This window comes from Perissodus microlepis, chromosome 16 (assembly GCF_051167445.1).
Source record: "Perissodus microlepis isolate ML-2025 ecotype Zambia chromosome 16, ASM5116744v1, whole genome shotgun sequence".
Classification (NCBI taxonomy): domain Eukaryota; kingdom Metazoa; phylum Chordata; class Actinopteri; order Cichliformes; family Cichlidae; genus Perissodus; species Perissodus microlepis.
In genome coordinates, this window is record NC_140476.1 from 7,612,034 (window position 1) to 7,637,674 (window position 25,641).

Below are 25,641 nucleotides of genomic sequence, written 5' to 3' on the forward strand. Positions count from 1 at the left end.
AAATGCACACGGTTCCTTAGGCAAACAAGGCATTTCAAAGATGTCACTCTTTTCTTTTAAATGGCCAGCACGGGGCAACTCACGTGGTAGCGTGAAGTCTGGCTGCATAGACGTCCATGAGAAATCCACCCTATTGCTCATTAAAGATCTTCCTCATGAGAGTGTGATCTCAGTCATGAGTTTCAAATTGAATATGACATGATGTTCATTTTATACAAACCCACTTCCAAAAAATTGCAATGCTATGTAAAATGTAATTTAAAAACAGAATGCAATGCTCTGCAAATCTCATAAACACATATTTTATTCATAGTTGAAGATAGAAAAAAAATATCAAATGTTATGAGCTAATGAATAATAATAGCTCATTTTGAATTTGATGGCAGCAACAAAATGCTGGGAAAGTAAGTGGTGCTAAAAAGAAACAGCTGTAGCAACATTTTGTAAATAATTAGGTTAATTGGCAACAGGTCAGTAATATGATTTGGTATCAAAAGAACATCTTAGAGAGGCAGTCTCTAGACATAAAGATGGGCAGAGGTTCACCAGTCTGTAAAAAACTATATCATGCAAAGAAGTTATATGTAAAGATGATATAGACATTGCCCCGCCTTCTCTAAGTGAAAGCTCATTTAAAATAGAGTCCTCTCCCAAAAATTCCAGTAATGGATCTCCTCACCCATATGGAAAAGAAATAGAAAAAACTTATAAAAGACTTGCATCAGATTTGGCTTGCTTCATATAGTAAATCATATAAGGCTTATATGATATTACTCATGAAAGTGACCACTTTCATGAGTAATATATTGTTTTAGTAAGTATCCAAAACATACAAGTTTCATTTATATAATTTTTCAAGGGATCTTATATCTGTTTTCACTCTTGTATGCTTTTCATACAAGTTTCACACAAGACAGATACAAACTTTATAAGATTTATATATATCTTTTCCGTATTCTACACTGAAGAAGAGGAGGAGGATCCTACACAGTGGTGAACATGGTCCTGCCCCAACTTTTTCAGATATGTTGCTGATATCAAATTCAAAATGAGCTAATAATTCTTCTTAGAATAGCCCCAATATGCCCATCTTGGGAATGACAAATCTAGCAAATGAGCATCCCTTAGTTTCTCAGTCAGGTCAAAACCTTACTGAGGAAGTCTGGTTTCAAAATATTACCATGAGGCCTTTGCCATGATAACAAACACAAGGCTTAGTTCTAGATTTATATAGTCTATGGCAAAGCTATGTCATCTTATACACAGCATTGTCTTCCTCCCTCTGAATCCTTTATTTAATTTGCTATATTGCCAAAATGGTCAGAATATTCAAGAGGTTTCTTTGTTTTGTTTTTTTGTTTGTTTTTTATTGCACTTAATGGAAAAAATTAGCATTTTAAATTATTTCATCTCTGCTTGTTGGTTTGATCTGACCTTCAGAATGTATTGTTAAAATATGCTATGAAGTGTAAAATCTTTGGGGTTTGTTTATTATTTTATTTTTTCAAAAAAGGACTGATGAACAAAACTGTATCTAGTTAAGAGAAAATGTCTAGCTTTGTGCAAAGAGGGGCTGCATAATTAACAGCAAAAAATGTACCACAGGAAGACCAATGAGGAGAAAGAGACACTCCAGGGTCTTTGAGTCTGATGTGCCCCATCTTAAAATAGGACTCATTTCCTCATGTCATAGTGCCCAAAGAGAGGCTGCGAAGAAGTAGGGAAGAAACAGAGGTTGTTGAGTACAAGAGACAAGGAAAAAAAAAATCGAAGGAGGGAAAAAGAACATAAGTGTGGATGGGTCAGTTGTACAACTACTCAACACAGCAATTAACTTTGTGTTTTACAGCGTAAGAGCCACATTCTGGGGACAACACCCGTGGGGACGTGCCCAGTAAGCCTTTTCTAATTATTGCCAGTGCAAAACAGAACATCTAATCTGTAGAGGAGGATCACAAAGCCAGAATTATTGACCCTTATGAAGTTTTTAAGTATGCAGCTTATGACCCCAAAGTAGGTATAAAAATATGGGCTGTAAATATTTAAATGGTACTGAACCAGAGCAGGCGTAAAAATCATTTTCTATTAATGAAGTGCTCATACTGTATGTATGAAGAGCGATTTAATGACCACTGTAATTGTTATTTTCTAGGGTTTAATTTTATTTGTTGTGGGGGCAGATTTTTGAAATGCATTTATTTGCGAAAACCATGCAGTGTTCAAAGACTAATTGTGAATTTCAACTTAAAGTTTCTAACGTTTTTGTGCTTTTAAGAAAAAAAACTTGAGGTGGTACAGTAGTCATCACTGTCGTCTCACAGTAAAAGAGTTCTTTGTTTGAATAAGATGGCTAGTTGGGGCCTTTCTGTGTGCAGTTTGCAGTTTGTTTTCTCTCCTCCTGATTGGGTACAGGCTTCCTCAAACATTCACAGACATGTTAAGTGATTTTTAAATAAGCCATATGTGTGAATGTGAGCACTAGCATACCCAGTGGGATGAGCTCCAGTCCTTCCGTTGCCCTTTGTGGTTAAGTAGTTAATAGCATGTATGGAAGTTAAAAGTAACTCCTGCTCATGTACAAATACATTTACATTGTTTTAAAAATCAAAATAACTTTCACCGTGTTCTCAGTTCCATGTTATGTCTGTTCTTCTTTTGGACACACAGGGCTGCATCCAAAATGTAGTATATTAGGTCAAATGCTATTTTAACCTCCTAGGACCTGGCATCCACATATGTGGACATCACATTTTGGGTTGTTTAGACCAAAATACTAAATTTTGCTCTACAAGGGCCTGATATCCACTTACGAGGACATTATAATGCCACTGTTCTATCGACATTTTAGACGAATATCCTCATATGTGGCTCTAATTTTCACAGAAACAAAAATCAGGTAAAAAAAAAAAAATCTGGTAATTCTTTGTTTTTACATTCATCGGATCCCAATCAGCCTAAATATCAAAGAGAAATTAAAAATGCATGCCATGGAAGAGTTTGGGTCTTAGGAGGTTAAACATGACCTTTAAATAGCACCATTTGTCAAAGTGTGTCACTTATGGCTCAGTCACACTAGAGTAAAAACAGATGGCAACATTTTTGCAATTAGAAAAAGTCAGTGGTTACTGACTGGTTACATTGATCTTTTTTTTTTCATTGATCTACTGCAAGTTAGTTAACTATTTTTAATCATGAGGCAATTGCACAGGTCACCTGTACGGTGGGGCAACCTCCCTCCAAACAGCTCCAGTCCAACTGTAGTCACTCAGACTTCTGAAGGGTTACAAATTATTGTGTTGCAATCAATTACTCAGCCTGAGCCAATGAATGCAACTCATCTTTGCTCACCTAGACTCAATTGGTTACGAACTGGCTGTATTCTGGTTATATTCCAATATAAATGCAAAGATGCTGAGCACCTACATCTTTTTTTGTGACGTCACTATTCTGCAGCAGATATGTCACTATTTCAGGAGGCATTTCTGAATTTCTGTGATTTCTAGTCTCTTCTACATGATGGACAGTAAATGTGAATTTCTGTGCAACTACACTGCAACAGTTTTGCAATTTTCACAGATTATTCCGATTTAATCACCTTACTATCACAGATTGTATGTAATTGCCAGCCTGACTCCATTTAGTTGCAGACTGATAGCAGACTTACTCCATCTTATTGCCATTGTGTTGCCATTTTCAGGCACCAAAGTCTTTTTGAAGATGCCAAGTGGGTGCACACCTGGTCCCCATCCTCAAAGCAACCATTTCAAAGGCAACAAGTCATCATTATGTCATGTCACAGTCTCTAACCACAATTTTCTCTGATGTGACTGCAGCATTAACTTCAAGACTTAATGCAAAATAATCTCACCAGAAAAACATGCTATCAACAAAATAAATTAATAGATAAACAGTCATACCTCTAGTCAAGTTATGCATAGTTTATGCAAATAACAGTGAAGTTTCTCCTTTCTACTGCGTCACTGGAGAGTAAAGCCCCTTACATAAGCTCAATCTAAAGAGCTACAGACCCTTTCTAGAAACTGCCTTCAGATAAAAGTTTCAGCCACCACCACCAGCTGCTTATTAGACACACGTGGATTCTGTTGTGGTTTAAATACACATCTTACACACAGGTATTAATTAGAAATCTACTCAAGGACACATCAAGGACATATGTCCTGTTGTAAATCCTTAACAGACCAGGAGAATCTCAACTGTAAGGTAAGCTAGTGATATCTCATTTCATTTCAGCTACATTATCAATGCGGTATAAAAACTAAAATAAAACGTGGACTTTTAGGTCTAGAAGCCAGTGTATAAAAATATTGAGGATTAGCTTGCAAGCGCCCCCTAGTGTATTTTAGGCTGGTTTGCAGCCAACTTCTGTGTAGCGGGATTAATGGGTAGTGGAATGGCTCTCATCTGAACTCTTCCTACAAGCATATATTTGCATCTCACTGCGACTGCTGAAAATGTCAAGAAAAGCAAGGCAAAGGGGAAAGCCGTACATTTCCATTTAAATGAGGTGTTTGGGGATTGTGTTTTTTCAGTTATTTTAAGAGTCAGCACTGGCAGGCCATTAATAACCAGCTGATTAAGTGTGAGATATTCACGTACTTAGTTTCACTGCTACTCTAATTCACTGTGTCAAGGGTCAGTTCTCAGCCGACAGTGTTGTGCAGACAGTGTAGGGCTAACACTAAAACAAAGTGGATTTACTGTTAACAAAAATAAACTTACTATTACACGAAAAGAGTTGTCTGATCTAATAGTGTAAATAACTACACAGAAAGTTATTTCTGTGTTGTTCATGCTCTCCTGCCTTCAGAATTGGAATTGTAGTTCTCAACACCTCTACAGCAGCCCTTAGTTCAGGATCCTGATTAGCAGGTCTTAACTTCAGCACATCAACTTGAAGCTTTACTGCACATCGGTCGATCTGCTGAAAATAGGCTTCAAAAGTGCTTTAGCTTCGAGTAAATCAGAACAAATATTATAAAAGAAGGTTGTTTGCGTCACACTAAAATTGGATGCTTGACTTCTTTGGATGCTTTGCAGGGTTCAGTTGACAAGCAAGCTCTTAAAACAATCTACAGTGATTGCTAATGGAAAAAAGTGCACTGGTTTTAGAGAGACTTGCATCTATTTTATTTATTTATGTGTTTTTTGTGATGTGTGGCAAGGCAAGGTAAGGGAAAAACTTGCCCAACATTAATATTATAGCTCTGTTATAGCACATAATCATATAGCACATAATTTCCTTAGGGGTTATTAAAGTATTCTGATTCTGTTGTTTTAAACAAATTTAATACATTTTCTGTGTCCAGTGAGATATTTAGTAGCAATCTGTCCGCAGTAAGACTGAATGTTCTGCTATGCCAGCATCTCTGTGAAGTATTTAGGCATCATGGTGCTTTTGGACATGTTAATCATGTTAGCATGCCTATACATGCCACTTAGCAGTAAACGTACAGCCAGAACGCATTTGTGCAATTATTCAATAAGCTAGTCAGTCAGCAGTGCAGTGATACGCGCTTTCGCAGATCATTCATCCCAACAGCAGTTAGACTCTATAACTCCTCAATCACGATGTCATAAGTCACTGGACACTGTGAACATCCACGGTCACCACTTCATGCATAATGGACCTTCCATGTGTATGGACATGTGCAGGTACATATGTATGTATATGTATACATATGTATATTTAGTGCGTACATGTGTGTGTGTACATGTCTATAAATAGGAATAGTAGTGGTACAATAGCTATATCAAGCTATATAGTTTATGTCTTCCATATTTCCAACCATATCCACAATCACATACTGTGTATGCTACCATTGTATTGGGTGTATTATCTTACTTTTTTCATTGATTGTACTTATTTGTATTTTTGTATTTCCTTCTGATATCTGTACCTGAGCTGAGGTGACGCAAAAATTTCCCCGTTGTGGGATCAATAAAGTCTTATCTTATCTTATCTTATACGGCTACAGAGTGGCAAGTGCAGTTTATGTTTATCTCAGCCATTACGAGAGGGGGTGATCTTGGTGGTATGGTGTGATTGTGCTACAATGCCCAGTCTGAGAGTCTGTGAAACTGCTGATCTCTTGGGATTTTCACCACAACCACAACCAGTTTAGTCAGAATGGTGTGAAAAACAGAAAACATCCAGGGAGCAGCAGGTCTGCAGGACATGTTCTGTGTTCTGAGATGCAACCCCGTGAAGCCAAACAGCTGAAAACCATGTCGGATTCGATTCCTGTGAGGCTGCTGTGGACACAACCTTCCCAGAACTATACTCCTAGACATGGGGAAACTAGCAGTCTGATTTTTTTAAAATAAAAAGTATATCATTAAGTCATTATACACAGCTGTGTAATGAATTAATTTAATTAATTAAAAAAAATTTTTTTTTTTGTACAGAAAATCTCCGTGGTCATTTGTAGTATATTTATTCCAGTTTTGTCCATATTTACCAGCGAATACTTTAAAATGAAAAAAGAAAAAGGTGTAACCTTTGCCGCAGCAGTGCCCCTGTATTCTGCCTTTACTTGTCAAGCCAACAGTATTTTGATTCCCATATTAAAGACCCTCAGACACCTATAGCCAGGATTTTCAGGGCTGTGAAAAACTACTGAAAAAGTCAAATTTTGCATTAATTCCTTGCTATTCCTTCCAATGCCTATCGCCTGTCATTAGCCTCCAATTAAGCAACAATTAACCTAAACTGTTGCTTACTGACAGAAATTCTTATTTTTCTAGCTCTTTCTGCTGAGGTTGCAGGTGAAAGGTCAGAATTTACTTTCAACAACACAAATTCATGGACTCCACCTGCATAGGAAACAGCACTTCGGTACATCTCCGTACCAACAGTCATGGTTGAATGACACAGTCTACATGTAAGAACAGGAGATTGACTGGCAGCATCGCTGTAGAGCTGCCTAATCAGCATAATTGATGTACCCACGCCCACCTGAACCAGAATCAAAATATCAAGTGGAATGTTAGACTGTTTGGACAGAAAAGGAAAGCCCTGTCCAGTTTTAGAATGGTATTCCTGAAAAGCACTTGTAGATATATAGGTGAGGCTTTGTTTATTAGGATTTAGTCTTTTTAGTCATAAACCAACATACGGGAAAAAATCTGTTGTCCAGAGAGGTACACTTCCATAACAAAAGGTGAGCTTTTTAGCATTAACAGAAGATCCAAAACTCAAATAATCCAGGGGGCTGCACAAGGGGAAACATAACAGATCATGACAAAGAACAGAGGGCAAGCATACAATACAAATGTGCAAAGAACTGATTGGAAGATGTCAAACAGGTGATGGATGAGACAGAGGTGAAACTAATTAACAGCAGTTGAAAACAATCAGGGAATGACAGGCAGGAAGTAAAACAAATACATGACACCACAGAAACTGACCTTCAAAATAAAATGGAAAAATAACCAAAGAAGACTATACTTACCTGGATGTGTACATATGACACAAAGAACAGAACAATGAAACACAAAGAGGCATAAATACAGAGGGAACACAATAACAACAACAAATAGCAAACATGAACCAAAACACCAGAAAAACACAAAGACCTAAACTGAGTCAAACAAAAAGTAATGTAAACCAAATAGTTAGAACTGCTACTAAGAGGCAAGGTTACTGTAGAATAATCAGGAAAACAAACTGTGATACAGCCTTGAAAAAAAAAGAAGAATGAAAAACTTAAACTTGACTCTAGAATAAGAACCAGCATACGTGAGAACGTGACTAAAATTCTTCGCTAGAAAATGAGCTTGAGAGGAACAAAAAGAGTGAAAGAAGACACAGAGGGTGCTAAACACCAGCTTTTATGTTCCAAAAACTAGTTAATGGAACAGGAACCAAAAGCACTCAGAGAATAATGGAAGCAAGTGCTTAAGAACCAAATAAAACACCAAGCAATGAACACAAATACAAAACTCAAAGAACAGACTGAACATCACACAAAGGGCACAGAGGAGGTTATTATAACAAAACACAAGGAACCAAGTCTAAAATTCAAATACTAACTGAAATCCAAAAGTAACAAGAATAAAGCTCAAACATGAATGAAGACTAAGTGCAAGAAGAACAATGAATACCAACTAACCCCACACAGCAGGAAGCTGTAATTTAGAAAAACACACAAGAGACTCACAAACCCTGACATTTGGTGTGATGATACACCAATGGACCCAAGAGTGGTTGAGATCCATCACTTATGACCTCAAATATAAACCTAAAGGAGATTTTCTTTCAGTTTGGAACAAGAAATCAGCACTGGAGCTTTTGAAAGACGGACTACCATTTCTGTGATCACATGTGAAGTTTTACTATGTTTTTATATACCACGTTGTATATAAATCTACCCGAAGCTTAAATAGATTTAGCGGTAGCTTGTTTGTTTTTCTTGAGCCTGGAGAAACACCTCACACCCTTTATCAATGTGCTTGAATGTAATATCAACAAACAGTACTTTATATTCATATAGATGGATGCATGATGGATGATTGTAGTGGTGTGCTAAATAAGGTTTATTGAATGTTTACATGTCAGTCCATTGGGCAGTCTTACAGATGAACTTTGTGTAAAGATATTGATCAACATCCTTGGCTGTAATACTATCAGACCATCATCATAAACTTTTGTAGGGCAGAGCGAGATTCAGTGTTCAATGCAACAATGCCCCCTTGTGCCCAAACACAGCACATCTCTTCTTCCATCACATTTCTGTGATTCTTATTCCATCCAAAGTCTCACTAAGTAAGACTGTCACCCAATCTCTCCCTCATTTGCTTTCTCTCTCTATCTGTCAGTCAGCCGTGTCCCATTCCCTTATTCAGTCAGTGCCTCACTTTCTCAGTCTGTCAGTCTCCCGCTCATTCAGTCACTGCATCCCTCTCTCCTTATTTGCACACCTCACTTCCCCTTCACTCACTCACCTGTACTTTCCCCCCATCCATCACAGTACACTTCTTGGTTGCCAGGTTTCTAACTGTCAGCAGCCTGCACTGGTCAGGCTTTCTTTCTTTCTTTCTACCACGCAAACATTTTATTCTCTGAAAGCCTCTTATGTTTTGTGACTTTTATAGAAGCTTGCCTGAGCTTGCTGTAGTTCAGACCTCTTCAGATTCATTCTTCTGGGCCACATCTAATTCATTTAGTTTCTTCCACTTGTTGTTTTTTTTCTCCTGCCACCTCATCTTCTCTGGCTCTCTCTACAACCCATCCTTTGTCTCAACAATGTTTGCCATGTTCCATGGTCAGACTACACTGCATGTCAACACAGTATTCCTAAAAGGTACTAGTACACTGAATGACCAACAATGCCAACAATCTTCAGGGTTAATACAGGAAAGTGTGTTCATGTAACAAAGCAAAGAATAACATGTGGCGGTCAGTGTGGTGAATAGTGTGCAAAGTCGAGACATAAGAGAGAGACACGGGGCATTCAGTGATTTCTCCATTGTAACCTATGGGAGTTTGGCAATAATGACAGTGGTAGAAAGGTTTTTTTTTATTTATATGGGGGGAAATTCAAACTATTAGGGGTGTCTGTTTATTTTTTTTAGTACTATTTTTTTTATGTCTCACTGGGTTCAAATTAATATAGACAATGAATTGTAATAAATTCCTAAATAACTGCAGCTCATGCTGAATGTCTGAGTGCTTTAAGCTGCACCCACAATGGAAACAGCTCACTCACCACGTGTCACCCGAAGCTTACAGCTGTTCACTTGTGGACAGTCCCGGTAACCTTCTAATGTATTTACTATGAGGTTATATTCCAGTTAGCAGTATCCAGCATGCTTATCTTGATTTTGATTGCTTGCCTTGACGCTGACAAAAATGTATTTCAGGTCCTGCTCACATCGCAGGATTCTCAGAATATAACACTAAACATTTAAAGTGACTGACTTTGGTTAATTCCAATAATCATGCCTGTAATATAATTAGACTGCCTGGTATTAATAATTTAAGCACAATGTTAAAAGCTTGTGGTGTTTATGACATCCAAAGGATGAAATTATTAAATTATTATTATTATTATTACTATTCTCACTATACTTACCATTAATAGTGATGAGACCCTAAATTATTCTTTAGCACCATCTCCTGGTCTTCTGGTTGATTTTAATCAACGGTCATTACAGTGTAGCATTCCCATATTACACATATAACAGAAATAACACTAATAGAAATGAATAAATAAACAGATAAAGGAAACTGCAAAACAAAACTGCATTCAGACAGGCTACAAAAAGGAGAGAATACATGGATGGATGGATGGATGGATGCTAAGAGGACAGCTCGTGAGGATTCATTTTTTGATGATGTAGTGAAATATCTAAATATCTACCAGAGACTTTGGCAAAAAGTGTTGTTCCGACATTGATGGTCAATAGAAGGCTTTTGTTGTTGTTAACTCCTTACCCTTTCCTTAAGTGCCACAAGCAGAATTACATTTTTAATTTTAAGTTGCATGTCTCTGCAAATACGTGATTTGCTGCCATTTGGCTCACACATTCATGTCCACATCTGGATGAAATATAATAACTTTGGTCATACTCTGTGTCGCATGTCTACCAATTTTTTACGTTTTTAACTAATACTTTACCAAATATCTGTTCTAATCAGCATCAGCTTATTAGCAGTGGCTAGTATGTTACCAGTACAAATTAAAAAGACTGAATGAATCTAAAAGACTAATAATCCTTCTGACGAGGGTAATAATTATAAAGATCACAGATTCCTGTTAAAATGCTGGCATGCTGGTGCTGCGGCACAACTTCAGGGTTGCCACCTTGTCTGCATTATATGTTTAAACAAAAAGCCTCATTAAAACAAATTAGATTTTAACTTCATATGAATGAATAGAACACACACTGTCTTTCCCCTGAATTAAATTATGTTATTTTTTTAAATTGGCTTTTCATTAGTAATTTAAATCATGACCTCAATGGGTTCCAAACTCTAAACACTACTCGCCGTGTGCAGATACATTTGAAACACACTGAAGTTAATCCAAGTGTAAACCCTCACAAGTCTGTCTGGCAATATTGCAGAGTCTTCTACTTCTATCCACTATCTTGAACTTCCCTTTCCTCTTTTCTTCCCTTATCTCCTTCCATCTTCTATATCTCTTCCTCTCACTCCCTTCCCCTCTTGATCCCATATCTCTCTCCACCGTCCTTCTCTAATCTCTCCCAGTGTTCATCCCCCAGGACCTATGCAGAGGGAGAACACTACCATAAACCTTGGCATTCAAACCAACACAGCTCATGAATTTTAATAAGCCACACAAGAGTACAGGCAGGCAGGTGGCAGGTGTGCTATGTTCAGACTATCTGCATGTCTCTTCCAACCAATAGCAAGTGGGTAATAAAACCTCTCTGACGTCATGGCCCCAAGGTTGCTCTCTCACTGCTCTGTTCATGGATGCCTAGGGAATCGGGTTTTTATCGCGCCTGTTTGGGCTTATCTCAGCACCGAGCCTGCAGGCCAAGGTCAATTTCATGCCTGGGCAAGGGGTGCTCATGCTGCAGGAGGGAAATCACTTTTGTGGGCAACCCAGAAGCTCTTCTCTGAAGGCCGGTCAATAGCAACAAAATATGAACCATAAATTGACCAAAGCAACAGCAGCACAGTGGTACTGAGGTTTTTCCTGCTCTGTTCTACTAGAGCCATGAAAATCATGATGTGACAGTGAGCTGGCATTTTCTGTCTGGCATTTAATGTATTTATGCAGGGAAGAGACAAAATAGAGGAAAGGCCTTTTACTGTTGCTCCAGTGGGCAATTTTGAATAATAAGTTTGTGCCTGATAAACTTAAACTTCATTAAAAAATTCCCAAAAGCACACCAGCCTCTTCTTCTTTGCCTGAACTTTAAATAAGACATCACCTACTTAGCTTAATAGCATATTTACTTTTAAAGTGTGCCAGAAGCCTATCACATTTGAGCCTGGGCCATTATAATCAAAGGGTTATCACTTTTATCTGCTGTAATTTATCTTTGGCAAGATGTTTCTGTTGTGGGACCTCCCTGCCTTCACATGCATGGAGAGCAACACCAGGACCCCTTGTCCAGAGCAAAGGAGGCATCAGTGCAGAGGGGATGGGCTGAAGGTGGATTGCATGGCAGCTTGCAGATTCATAGCAGCCACAGACATGATAAAGTAATTCAAAGATTTGAAAGTTTTGGATTAGATACATGAAAGGGTATTGACCCTACCAACTACCACATTTTGGTTAAGCCTGACTTTGTGGCTTTCTTGCCAAGCATAATGAAATACTTTCTTTTTATAGCTTCTCACTGGATTAGCATTGGAAACATGACACAGAAAGGCTTCAAAATCTGCGATACAACATCCTCTGCAGAAAACACCAAATACATGTTTTTTTAAAAAAAACAAGCAAAATACAAATTATGCACACAGAAGCTTTCAGTATCCAAAAAATGATACAAACTAGGCACACAGATTTTCAGAAATGTGGACATTTACCAGGGTAGCAAGGTACAACAAAAAGATTGATTCCCATGGGGCAAAACAGCACATTTTAATAATGCATTTCAAGAATCAGTTCACTCAAACTACAACACATTTCTTACATGTTTTTAAATTAGGGATTATAGGTACTTTTGGCTACTCCCTTATTTTCCCAAAGGATTGCTGTCTCCCTAAAAACAAAAAGCACTTTTTTTACACTCCTGTATATAAACATTGTTTTCCCCATTAGTATCCACAGAATACACTATGAAGGTTTTTTTCCCTTTGGGAAAATGTGCCTGCATAGCAACATTATTTTTAGTTAGAAGAAGTTGTTCCCTTTAACATTTTACAATATGAAAAGTGTTAAAACTCAAAAAGCATTATCATAAAGGATATGGTGCACGAATAGGGTGAGTATCTGAGACATTTAGAATTGGTAATCAGCACACAATCTGAGATAGCCAAATTCTATTTCAGTGGTTGTTAAGTTACATTTCCAGAAGTATCAATATTAGTAGTCACAGAATATAGTCAGAGTTCAAATAACTTTCCGTCGAGCTCATCTCAACTTCAGTAACACCACTCTCATAAACACCCTGTTACACTCATCCTTTGATGTCCAGCTCTAACAACACAGTAATCTCACTGCAGTGGCAAAAGCACAGGAGCCTTTTAACGGGACCGCAGGCCCCATTCTGTCATCAACCTCTCATGAATTAGATTCCCAAGGCCACAGTCGGCAAAGAAGATGAAGGGGAATCAGGTTAGGGAGCAAGAAGATTAAATGAAGAGAGAGCTGGTTTCAAAAGGTTCTCAGCAGTTAGGCGTTTTAGTCTAACTGCTGCTTTAGTGCACTGGAGGCTAAAATGTTGTTTGGCAAAGGGAGGCGGTTTTTTATCATCAAGCATCACACGAGACCTACTTTGAGGGGTTTAAGATGTAATTTTATTTTTCCGAGTATCTGTTCTGCTGGTTTTCTGTTTCGTGCCTTTTCCTCGTGATAGCTGGTGAGTTCCTGCTTATAGCAAAATGCTCATTGAGAGACAAACATAACATCCAAATAAATCCAAAATTAAATATCGTGAGGCTTAGAGCACATCTTTTATATAAAAGAGCGATGTAGGCACCATGTCACCATCAGTCACTTATTTACTCTGCATTTTGAAGCGTCAGTGTTAGCATTAGTGGTAACAAAGTAGGTGATGGAGGTGAGGTCTAAAAGACATAGGTATAGCACATTTAGAGTAAGACGGAGGTATTATTGCAAAAAGTCACTCGATGGGTAATCTACAAGGAATAATTTAAAAAGATCAAACAAACCAAAGACCATTATACTGAATCAATAGAAATGTGAATTAAATAATGAGCAAAAGTCCTGGGCCACCCCTCTGTCTCTTATATTTCACTAGGAAATGACAAATTGGCTCCAGTCCTTTATTGAAACTGTCTTGATTTGCATTTATGTTGAAAATCCTGGACCAGAGACCCAGGACCATGACAGAAAGTATATGGGGGAAAATGGAGTTTCTTTTTTTTTTTTCTTTTTTTTAAATTTTGTTTTTTTTTTGTGTCCCGTTTGGATCTTTAGCCATCAGAATTGTTGTCTTAAGGCCAAGAAAGATGCCAAGCGGATTTATTTTACCAAGTGGATCATCATGGCCTTGCCATATTGGTCCATTTGATTGACCTTTATTATAATTATGAATTTATTTTATTTTCGGTTGCTACAAACGGGACAGACATGACTGGGGGATAGGACAGGGAGAAAGAATGAAAGAAAGAGAGGGAGAGAAAGAAAGCCAAAGGGGAGAAGAGACGGTGAGAAGGGGGGGAAGAAAGAAAAAAAACAAACAAACAAACAAACAAAACACCTGGATCACCTGTATGGAGAAAAAAAAACAGAAGAGAAAGCAAACAACAAAGAGCAACATAATAAAAAAAACAGCACCATCACAATATACTAGCTAGCAGTAGATAACAGTAGATACTAAATAATAAACGATATTGTGCAGCACGCAAGATAGACAGCGCACAATGTGCTTTGAGGCAGCAGCCAAGAAAGGTGTAGTCCGCGTCTGTGAACACCCGTGTGTACACCTGTGTGCATACCTGTGTGGATCAGCATGCTTGTATTCCAAAGGTTTCTCCATGTAACGATCTGTTAGGGAGTGTGGGGAGCCATAGCCCCGTCCACCAGGGTATGAAGCAGGTATGGAGGAGATCCAGGCCCCAGATATCCAGAGGCCCCAGAGTACAAGGACCCGAGGAGGACCACCAAAGGGGGGGGAACCGTGCCACCCTCCTGGGAAGAGCTGAGTAGAGCCCCAAACAAGAGGTCACCCCGCAGCTACGGAGCAGAGGCCAGAGGGGGGGAAAATGGAGTTTCTACACTTCCTATAAGTTTGAAAGTCAACATTTGATGGCAACCTTTACTACATCTTTTAATACGCCTTCATAAGAAATTGCATGTCCCTAGATGTCTTTTAATTTCTTTCAGTAGTCTTGAGGAATAGTTCTCTAAGCTTCTTGAAGGGCATTCAGAGCTCTTCTTTGGATGTTGGCTGCCTTTTATTCCATTCTGTCTTGAGGTCCAGGCTCTGGGGAGGCCAATCCATGACAGATAGTGTTCCATTGTGTGTTTTTATATCCAGGTATACTTTTACTGTAATTTCATTATTTGTTTGGGATCATTGTTATGCTTAAAAATAACTTTCCAGTTAACTGACATTTTTTAAAACCTTCAACTAACAAAACAGGAACAAACGTTATGTTTTCACAAACAGGATGCTTATTTTTGGCCAGCACCATCTTTAATGATGAAAGCTATAAGTAAAATGTTGTGACTATGATTTAAATTCTGATTTAAATGAGCTGCAAGGTTTACATAATGGTATCTGCATTGCCAAATGGTGCATTTATTCAGGCTGGGCTTGGTGTTTTCTCAAGCCAAAGAAGCAGCCTCTTCCTATCTCATGGAAAATTGGAATTATCCCTAAAAGTTGCAATATGCATCTAATAACAACACGATGCCACGGTGCATTACAGACACCGCAGCTGCGATAAGAAATACATTACTGGAAGCCGGTGGAGATAGTTCAAAGCAATTCTTCACACCTTTCAAAACTTTTATGGAATATTTTCTTTGTTGTGATACTTCAAACAAGCAGAGAAAAAGTTACAGATTATCTGGAAGGCTGCCCCGTGTGCGTGCACACACACATTTACACACACAAACAAAGATTTTAATTATCTGTTCCTTTGACCAGGCAATCAATGGAGTGCATAACAATGTCCATATCAGATGAGGCAGTGTTCTGCACAGGTCAGATAGAGATGCTTAACGGATTGCTCAAATCAATTCTGATTGGTTCCCGCTGCCATCTGTGGGTAACCGTTTGTGGTGTAATTAATTCCTCCACAGCCATACTTTGATAGTTACTGTGATACAAGCTGAGAATTTCAAACAGATGAACTTTAGCGAGCGAGAAGCAACCATACGAGTATACAGTACATGTGTAGGCCATATAGCATGTGCACCACAATGTGTATTCCTTTGGGAGAGATATATAAAAGAGAAAACACTCTGCTTTGAAAAACACACACACTCCTCCACTAATGAATATTTGAAGCAGTTTGGATTTCTTCTTCTCTTTTACTGACTACTAAAGAAATAGTTGTCAGGACAGCAAATAAACACATTTCTGGCTGTAGCTTTATGCTCTCACCATGACAGTGGTATGGATTTTTAATTTATAAAGCAAATCTTCCCAAATGTCAAAGTCTAAATTTAGCAAAGTGAGCAGTGGCTTCTGCTTGGCCGCCTCGTTTCAGAAGACGAGGCTTGACAAGGCTTAACATAATAATCCACCAGATGGCTCTGTGGCCTTGCCATTAAAAGTGCCTCGAACACAGCTGTTGCATTACTTTCATACATAAAGCACACACACACATGCGCATGCACACAAACAAAGACACCTTTTCCAAGACACTCCTGTCCATACATATGCATTCTCTCCATCACCAGCATGAAATGAGCTGCTCCAGTGGATCAGTTCTCCCTGCAGGTGCTATGAATTGAGCTCAAGCCTCTCTTCTGTCCTCCACACACACACGCAAACAAAAATCCCACTGGCCGCCTATCATCATTCTGATTCAGCGCTAAACTTTGGCACTGTTGTCTGATCCAAACACCTGCCAAGCTCCAAACATCAGTAAAATTTCTCTTTGATGAATAAATCAATAGGGCTCAGCCCCTACACTGACTGGTCATTCTGATGTACAGCATTTGAATGCCTCTCTTATATACAGTTTACCCCTGCTGCAGACTGCAGGATATTTCTGACTACATGCCAGACAAACTTTAGACTGTCTTTTGTGTTGTAGGCCACAGTATAATATATAATATAATGTGTACAGATGCACAAATGTTTTTTGATTCAATGCATGTTGAAGTCCTATGGCGTTTTTATCCAGTTTTAAGTGTCTTTTTGGTTATCTGTTTTCGTTCTACCATCATTTCACACTAGTATTAAAACTGGTAATATATTTCCCCTTTAGAGGTATAAGGAAAGATGTCCAAATTGTGATGTATATGTGCTTGCTGGATAAAATCTTGTTGCAGTCTTGAGAGCTTGAAAAGGAAGGCCAGCTCTTTGTTTATCTGGATGATTGAGACAAACAGACAAAGTATAATCCATAAAATTTCAGACTGCATTTTCAACTAAAAAATAATTTCACTTTAATGGATGCCTGGAAGGCTTAATCACACCAGCTCGGACAGTCAATATTATGGATGCCTTGTCGACCACAAGTCACTCACAATCAAAAGCATCCAATACTTTATCCTGCTTTCTGACTCTAAATAGGATCATAATTTACAAAATGAATTTTCTACTGTGTTCAGGAAGAGTTTAATCTATCAGGTGATACCATGAACTCATCAGGAAAATGCATCTTGAGGTCACAGATCAAAGAAGTCTACTGGTTGTTTTCACATAGGTTTCTACACAACCAGAGTTGCCAATGAGTCGCTTCCTTGTGGTCATTACAAAGAATGGATGAAAAAGATGGGAGCCCATGCCACATTGCCTTGAACCTGCAGCCTCTGCTGGTCGCTCAATAATAAGTGTATCCCCAATGTGTATTAAAGTGTTACATTCTACTTTCTAATTACATTACTACATAAATTTTTTAGGAAAGTAAACATCATCCAAAATCCAAGGTTACCACTTCACAGTCTCCTTCTTCCCTGTGTGCTGTGTTATTTATCAACTTTTAAAAGCTGGCCCAGATCAGGGGAATGATGTGAAGCCCCTGGCTGTATTAGAGTACAGTGCCAGCTGCCCGGTTATACAGGAGCTACAACCAACATACTGAATACAGTGGAACCCCAACTTACGAATACCCCGTTAAACGAAAAATTCAAGTTACGAAGGCACTTAACGGCAATATTTCTGCCCGTGTTACGGCAAAATGCCCGTGTTACGTGTTACTGGCTCTGATTGGCCGAGCCCAGAATGCCCATAATGCCTTCCGAATCATGTGACAACCCCTTGGCTTTCGTAATTGCACTTCGCTGTTCCACTTGAACGACGTATTGTTGTTCTAGTTAGCAATTAGCCTATAGCCTATCATTCAGCATCGCCTCACTCAAAAGGCGTGATCGGTGCTTTGACTTACGAAAATTTTTGACTTACGAAAGACCCTCGGGAACGAATTAATTTCATAAGTCTTTAACAAGCAACGGTGCCATGAGACATTTGCACTGACAAAACATTACCAGGAGCTACATTTGGGTTTGGTCCTTACAGCTGTTTGCAGGAGTCTTTCCACTGAGCTTATTAAATACCTGCAACCTATAGGTTTTAAAAAACAGAACACAATAGTGCATTTTGTCTGGGGACTATTTTTAATGGAGGAATAACTCCGATTTGGTGTATTGTTACAAATTTACATACGTAGTGCAGCAGGATGGTGTTTGTGGAGCCGAGTGAAAATAGACATCACTGTGTGCTCGTGGTAATGGAGGAACATATATCCCTGTGTGGACTGGAGCTCTCTGATTAGTTTTAATGTGAGACAATGGAGCTCTATGGCCCAGAGCAAAAGCACATATTATATCTAGACTTTGGTACACAAACATTATTATTAGTTGGTTTTTATCTATTGGATTTGATGACAATAAAAAAAATATGTAGCATACAATATTACCAACCTTACGTTCATCCCACTGCCACTTTGAAATAAATCATACACATTTCTCCATTTCTTACAGAATATATTGGGGGCAACTTACTAAAAAAACATCTATGTCAGAAGGAAGGACAATTTCCAAACAAAGGAGTGCCTTGAGAGAAAAATCCTGCGTTGTATAATTATGCACATCCATGCATCACAAGAGGCTCGGAGCATTGTTTTGTATTCATATTGTGTGTGATTTAGTATGCCAAGGAGTCCCTGCTGTTTTACTGTCAAGGCTCTGAATATCAGTGTTGTTCTTGCTGATTATACTGATATGTGAAAGATGAGAGGCAGATCTGAGCGCGGGGAATGCAGATAGGCGTTCTGCCTTATATAAATTCATAACATTATGAACAGATCAATTGAATAAACAGACAACAGCTCAGTCAGATATGAGGGGCTGTAAATGAAGATGGATCATCTTCATCTTGTCTTTGCGATGCAGTCTGAGGGGTCATGTGAAGATCTAAGCAATGATGCTTGCACTTTAATCACCAGAGGAGCGCATATAGCTATGTTCATTGATCACACCACCCTACACGGTGACTCCAAACATTTTCCAAATGGGATCACTTGCTGAGTGTTACACTGCATAAAAGCATTAAGCAAAGTCCTCAATCTCGCATCGTCAAAGAATTGAAAATCGATTTTTCGACAGCGGCTGGCGGGAGTAATGATGAACCCAGGAGGAGGGGTCTCTGCGTGACCTCTCGTTAGCCAGGCCTGCTCAAAGTAAATCCTCCATGCTGACAGTGTGAGCTTACGGCAGCAGAAACGCCTGTATGTGTGTATATGTCAGACCCCGGCAAGGCCTGGAAGCAATGGAAAAAAGCACCGGCTGTGACCCCATAGTGCACAGAGTGATCCCATGACTGCATGAGCAGTTTGCTATTATCTTTCTATGTGCAGTGTGACATTTTCTTGGTCTGGTTTCACCGTCTCCTGCTGTCTATAGCATGAGCCCCCCTTAGCTTTCCTATCTCTGATTTTGGCATCATTTTCTCTTCTTCCACTTTCCTCTTGCAGATTAAAAAAAAGACCTGACATTGCCCTACATTCAGACATCCTCAGAAGGAACATTTCAGTGAGTCACTGCTGCTATAGAATTTAAAGCTTATTTGGTAAGAAGGCATTAAAGATCTTTCTAAAGCCACTTCTTTCTACAGAGACACAAACCAACAGTAAACTTCTAGATAAAATAGAATTTACCCAGTAATATGTAATGATACAAACGATACAAATTAAAACAATTATTTCATGGTTCGGGCTTTACAGGTTGAGAACAGAATGTGACACTTTGGGATCTGTTTCACCAGCATAGCCAAGTTCTGTTCTGGCATTAGACATGTTCTATCACCTTCAGTTTTTTGCTCTCACGCTGTCTAAATGAATCTTGTGCCAAAAATACGTTTATTTAAAAAGAAAGAAGAATTTTTCTGCACATAGGATATATTTTCAGCATAATGCTTAGCTTCTAACAGATCAGTCTGTTAGTGGTTCTCAAAGAGCAAATTTTTATGATAAAATATAACAAACATATTTGTGTTTCTTGCTTACAGCTCTTTGTACTCTTTCCTGGAGTCTTTCCTAAATTCCTGTATCAGGAGCCACCGCAGCAGCTGGAAGCAGAAGAGTTGCACACCAAACTTTAAATAAAATTATTACATAATATTGTATCTGACACACGTGATTTGTGAAAATCTAACAGTAAATCTGTAACATTGTCTTCAACTCACACGGTCACAGTTTATCTGTTTGTAGCATCAATTCATGGTTAAGTTCTGAGTCTGCACAGAACTATCAGAAGATTTTTATTGTACTGCTGGTTAAGGTGTGACCCTCAAACCAGTTTTTCATTAACTTTTTGATTATTTTTCTACTTTAATTCAAAGTCAGCATTCTTATTGTATGCATGGATGTTTTCCATATTTATGTGTGACCTCAACTATGGTCACATGGATAGCACTTTCAGTGTAAGGAAGTCATAAATAAATGAATTCAATTGTTTTATCAGTTTTGGACTGACAATTGTTTCATGGATTTTCACCATTTTGGGGACTTCAGGCTTCACAGAGGTGTTTTTCCATTTTCAAATATACTGAGACAGCCATCCACATTAAAGCTAAATTAAAACACTGCCAATCTCGCTTCTGACTGAGGTGAAAAGATCAAAAATTGTGGCAACCACATTTTAAATAAAGGGTAATCACTGTAAGGCAAATTTCAGTCCTGAACAAAAGTTTAAGCCCACATGAAGCCTGTGTCAGCCTAAGCATTGTTTTCAATAAATTGCATGCTCAAAAAACGTTTTGTCTCACTCCCATTCCCTCTTGTTGCATGTTGAAGCTCTACGTGGAACCTTGTTAAGATCCAACCGTGCAAAATTATTTTTTGGCATTTTTCAAGTGGTCTTAAACTTTTGATCGGGACTGTATACTTAAATGAAACCAGAACTTTTTTTTATGTCCTGTATTCCCCCCTTCAGTTTCCTGCATGTACGTCTGTAATATCATCTTTATTATTTTTTAATGGAATTCTGAATGGGTAAAATAATGGCTCTGATTTGTGAAGGTTATTCAGAAATGCCTGCTGATGAGAACACTGTGCTTTCCCATCTGGTAGAGAGTTCATCAGGCCAACTCTACTTTGAACAGGAGCTGCTTTTGAAGGGCAAAACTACTTCTCTTTTAGGCAGAGCAATGGTGACTTCTGCTGGCAAGAAGAAGGAAATGCACAAGCAGGGTGTTCACATAAAACAACAGCTTTCACTGAGGACGATCCAGATTCTGTCATGCACAAGTTTCTCACAGACAGAACAACAACAAAGATCTTCTAACACCCGAGATGTGACAAGCTGCTGCTCTCCGGAGACGTTGCCGCGGTGTATATGTGCAGTAGAGCATCCTAACCAATGCACACTGAATTCATTCTACATTTATCCCGTCTGAAAGGATGCTGAAGGCTTGCTTATTGTGTGTGAGAACCTAACCATCACCTTTGGTTATTCGTGCAGCTCACATAAATAATTCTGAACACAAAAACGAAATTGCACAGGGTGCCTTGATTGGATCGGATATTCAAAGCACACGCAGTTCAGGAAGAAGGGGGTTTGTATTTAATAGAGTTGATGTCAGCAGCAGTTCTGTTAATATGCACAGAATGAGGGACAACTGAACAGCATTCACCTCAATGAGAAGCAATAGGAAGCCCATTAAGCTCCTCATTCCTTTCATTCAGGCAGGACACAGAGCAGCTTTTTGCAACGTCCAACAAATGCATCTGTTTTCTGCTTCATCCCAGGCTCAAAGCAATGGAAAATGCATTTTTGCACCTCTGTCTGCTCTCTCTATTCAATTTTCTAGGATTGGTAATCAGCAAATCCCAGAGGAAACTGATTATTGGCGACCTATCCATCTCTGCCAGGTTTACATATTGACTGGCGGCCCGAGCAGCAGCAACAACAGATACAATTGACATTCAGAGAAGGGGACGCGAGAGCACACTTATTGTCTAAAGATATTGAAAAGAATTGGTTGTGCCCCCTAATGGAATTATCGCTCCGTTTTTCTCCCCTGCTTTAAGAGAAAGATTGAGGTGTTATCTCACAGCTGAGGGAGGGGTTATTATTTTCTGGCCAGTATCCGTGTCTCTCCCGTCACAGTGGCCTATCAAGTGTCCATTTTTTTCACCCAACCATTTATCAAGCTGCTTCTCTACAACCTCGCTCCCCTCTCTAGGATTTTTTGGTTTATGATCAGCTATCTAGAGAGAATATAAATAAATAAGTCAGCGCCTTGGCAACTATATATCACCAGATTTCGGTCACACGTGTGTCTGTGTGACTGTGTCTGAGTTTTTAAGTGTGAGTTTTATTCACAGCGGCCTGAGTGTGAATGAGTAGGTGAGAGTAAAGTTAATATTTGCGTGTGTGTTTATGGGACTGAATCACAGTAACTACCAAAACAGCCACACTCAAATTTATTTCATTTTTACTCAGAGTGATTGCAAAAAACATGTTTGTTTCCCTGTTTATTTTTAACTCTGTTATTTTCAAACCTCCACGTTTGCTCGGAAGTAACAGGTCTTCCTTTGTTACCTATCTTTCACTATCCTACAGTGATTTTATGTCTCAGCACTAATACAAAGACCGCATGTGAAAGGATTCTATATTTCTTTACAGTGTGATGTAGGACATCTCCAAAGACTTCAAACCATTAAAATCTTTTGGTTTTGTCCACAATGAGGAAGCAGAATTCAGATACAGCCACTAATGCAGCAGAAGGGAATACCTGGAGGCAAGGAGTCAGCCACAGAGCTGTCTCAAGACTCATTTTGGCCATTTTTTCTTGAGGTACAGTGAGCCATGTAAGCTGTTCATTAGGGATGGGTATTGTTTAGGTTTTATCCGATACCGGTGCCAAAACGGTACTTTTGAAACGGTGCCGGTGCTTAAACGGTGCTCGAACCAGTGCTAGAACCGGTGCTTAAAGAATAAAGAACACAAACTTCGTCCAAAAACCTCTTGTGTTTTTATTTTTCCCAGTAATTTTTTTTAAGCAAAATTATAACAAAGTTAGCCCTTTCTGTCAATAAAACATAACGTCTTTGGTTGGAACCAGTGCTTAAACAATTGAAAACAAACTTTGTCATGAAACCTGTGATGTTTAGCAGTTTTTTTGCAAGAAGATAATCATATTAGCCTTTTCTGGAGCTATACGGCATCGCTCTTGGCTGATGGCATGCCCAGCACAAGAGAAAACTCTTTCAGAAGGCGTTGATGAGGCTGGGACACACAAGTATTTTTCTGATAGGGCAGATAAATTGGGGAGTGTATCCCTCTTACTCCACCACCAGGCCACAGGGTCTTGTCCAGAGGTAATTCCTGGCAGTCTTTTGTATATTTGAAGCTCCTTCTGTACCTGCTCTGTGATTGAGGGGACTCTACCCGCTTGAGAAGCAGCCTGCTGAAGCTCTCTGTCTTCATCCTCAAACAGCTTTTCTAAGGGTGACTTCTGGACCTTACTTAGCTGAAAAACAACAAAAAAAGATGTGTGAGGTTTGCAAAATAAATAAAGATCACTTTTAGAATGTAGTGGTTGTGTTAGAAAAAATCTGAAATTACATATTTTTCTGGCTTGTCCATGTCAGCATCATCCACCTCGCTGTGTGCTTTGGGGTCCTCAGTGGGAGGCTATGGACACACAGATAGTAAAAGAGAATTTCTTCAACATAGAAACTACATCATGATGCAAAAGGACAAGATTGTACACACACAATGAAAATACCTGCGCAACTGCTGCTGTGGCATTTGCAACTGCTGCCTTCTCCAACCTGTCCCAGATGTCAGTAGCTGCCTCACCATCTAGCCTGCCTTTAAAACGTGGTAATTCTTTTTTTCAGATAAAATAAATAAAACATATAAACTAGCTCCCAGAATAAACAGAAAATACATTTGAATTTTCATTAATTTTTTTCTTCCAGATAAAAAATAAAAACATATAGCTCACCTTTTATTCAAATATAGTTTACTTATAATATTTAGAGAAGACTTACAAAGCTAAGCAGCTATGAACATATTAACCTTTACAGTATTATACAGTCTATTTTTTATGTCAGAGTAATACAACATTTTTCACCTGAATGATGGTGACTCCACCGTTGAAAATGGATGGAGATCTTTGACTATAAATTTTGTCACTGCCCTATGAATTTCGTCCACTTTTTCTTTCGTCATTTTAGCCTTTTTGGCCAGGGTGAAGGGAGTATCTGCCATCAAACAAGAAGACAGCCTCATGTAGCTACTACGGTGTTTGCTAGTTCACCTTACATGCATTAATTTAAAACGTGGTTAGCTTACTCAACTTAAATTACACACGAACAACATTAAGATACTCACCCAGAGAAGAACGGGTGCTGCTGCCATCATCATCATCAGTTATCATTTCTGCTACACTGGCAGGGCTAGGGGCCGGACTCTCCTCTTCGGGTTCTTGGATGTTGCTAACTCCGAGAACAGGCACCACACCCGCAGTAGATGTGCTCGGTGTGATGTCTTGCTGCAAGTTATCAAATGCGGTGCATTTCTCGGCTTTTAAAAAAACGCTATGCGACGCCATGTGTTTCATTAAATTTGAGGTGTTACCTCCTTTGCACATTATCACCTTTAAGCACTTGTTGCAGGCTGCTGAGTTTATATCTTTTGCTGTGAAGTACAGCCACACTCTCGAACGCTTCGCCTTCGGCATTTTAGCTCTGCTCTAAAAAAAACCCGTACGTGCCTGGGCCCGCCTACTATCCTGGGAAAGGAAGTGATTGGCTAGATTTCTCAGGGAAAAAAGCACCGAAATGAAGCACCGAATTGTGCGCTGCTTTTCGGTCTGGTTACTACCGTTTATGTCAGAACCGGTTCCACAATGGCACCGGACACCGGTACCCATCCCTAAAGAAATTTTCCACTGACTTTATATTGAACTTCCATGGAGGTGGGCAGCTTGTGAGAGACAGATCATTATAAGAATGATGGAAGCTGAAGCAGTAGAGGCGGCGACATATTCAGATTTTTAATCCACATGGATTTCCATTTCCCATAATACAATTCAGTTGTGTTTTTCAGTAAGTGCAGATTAAAGTTTTTGAATCATTGTAGCACTGAGGGATATGTGACATAAGCTTAATTATTTGGTTATTTCTGCAAGTGTGCCTGTGTGAAGTCGAAAATGAGCCTGTACACCGAGTGTCATTTTGGCTTTGGAGAATTCAGGGATTTCATAAGGTAACCTCAGGGACAAAGGTAACTCCCCCCCCCTTAACAGCAACTCTTTTATTACTCATCTGTTTCAAATGTATTGAGAAGAGAGTGGATTGGTCACTTCTAGTTCCAAAAACAA

The 25,641-nt window shown here is 39.0% G+C and overlaps 2 protein-coding genes across 2 annotated transcripts in view; both read right to left on the minus strand.

The window, feature by feature from the left end:
• The window catches only part of LOC146370363 (inactive dipeptidyl peptidase 10-like), a 248,284-nt gene that overhangs the window by 191,547 nt on the left and 31,096 nt on the right, over positions 1-25,641 (minus strand). The gene's annotated exons all lie outside the window — the stretch shown is intronic.
• LOC146370364 (uncharacterized) lies at positions 371-24,150 on the minus strand (the record flags this gene model as incomplete). The annotated part of the gene is made up of 3 exons (XM_084954823.1): positions 371-23,781; positions 23,877-23,945; positions 24,040-24,150. Coding segments are annotated over 3 exons (543 nt in total), but the record flags the coding sequence as incomplete, so codon positions are not given.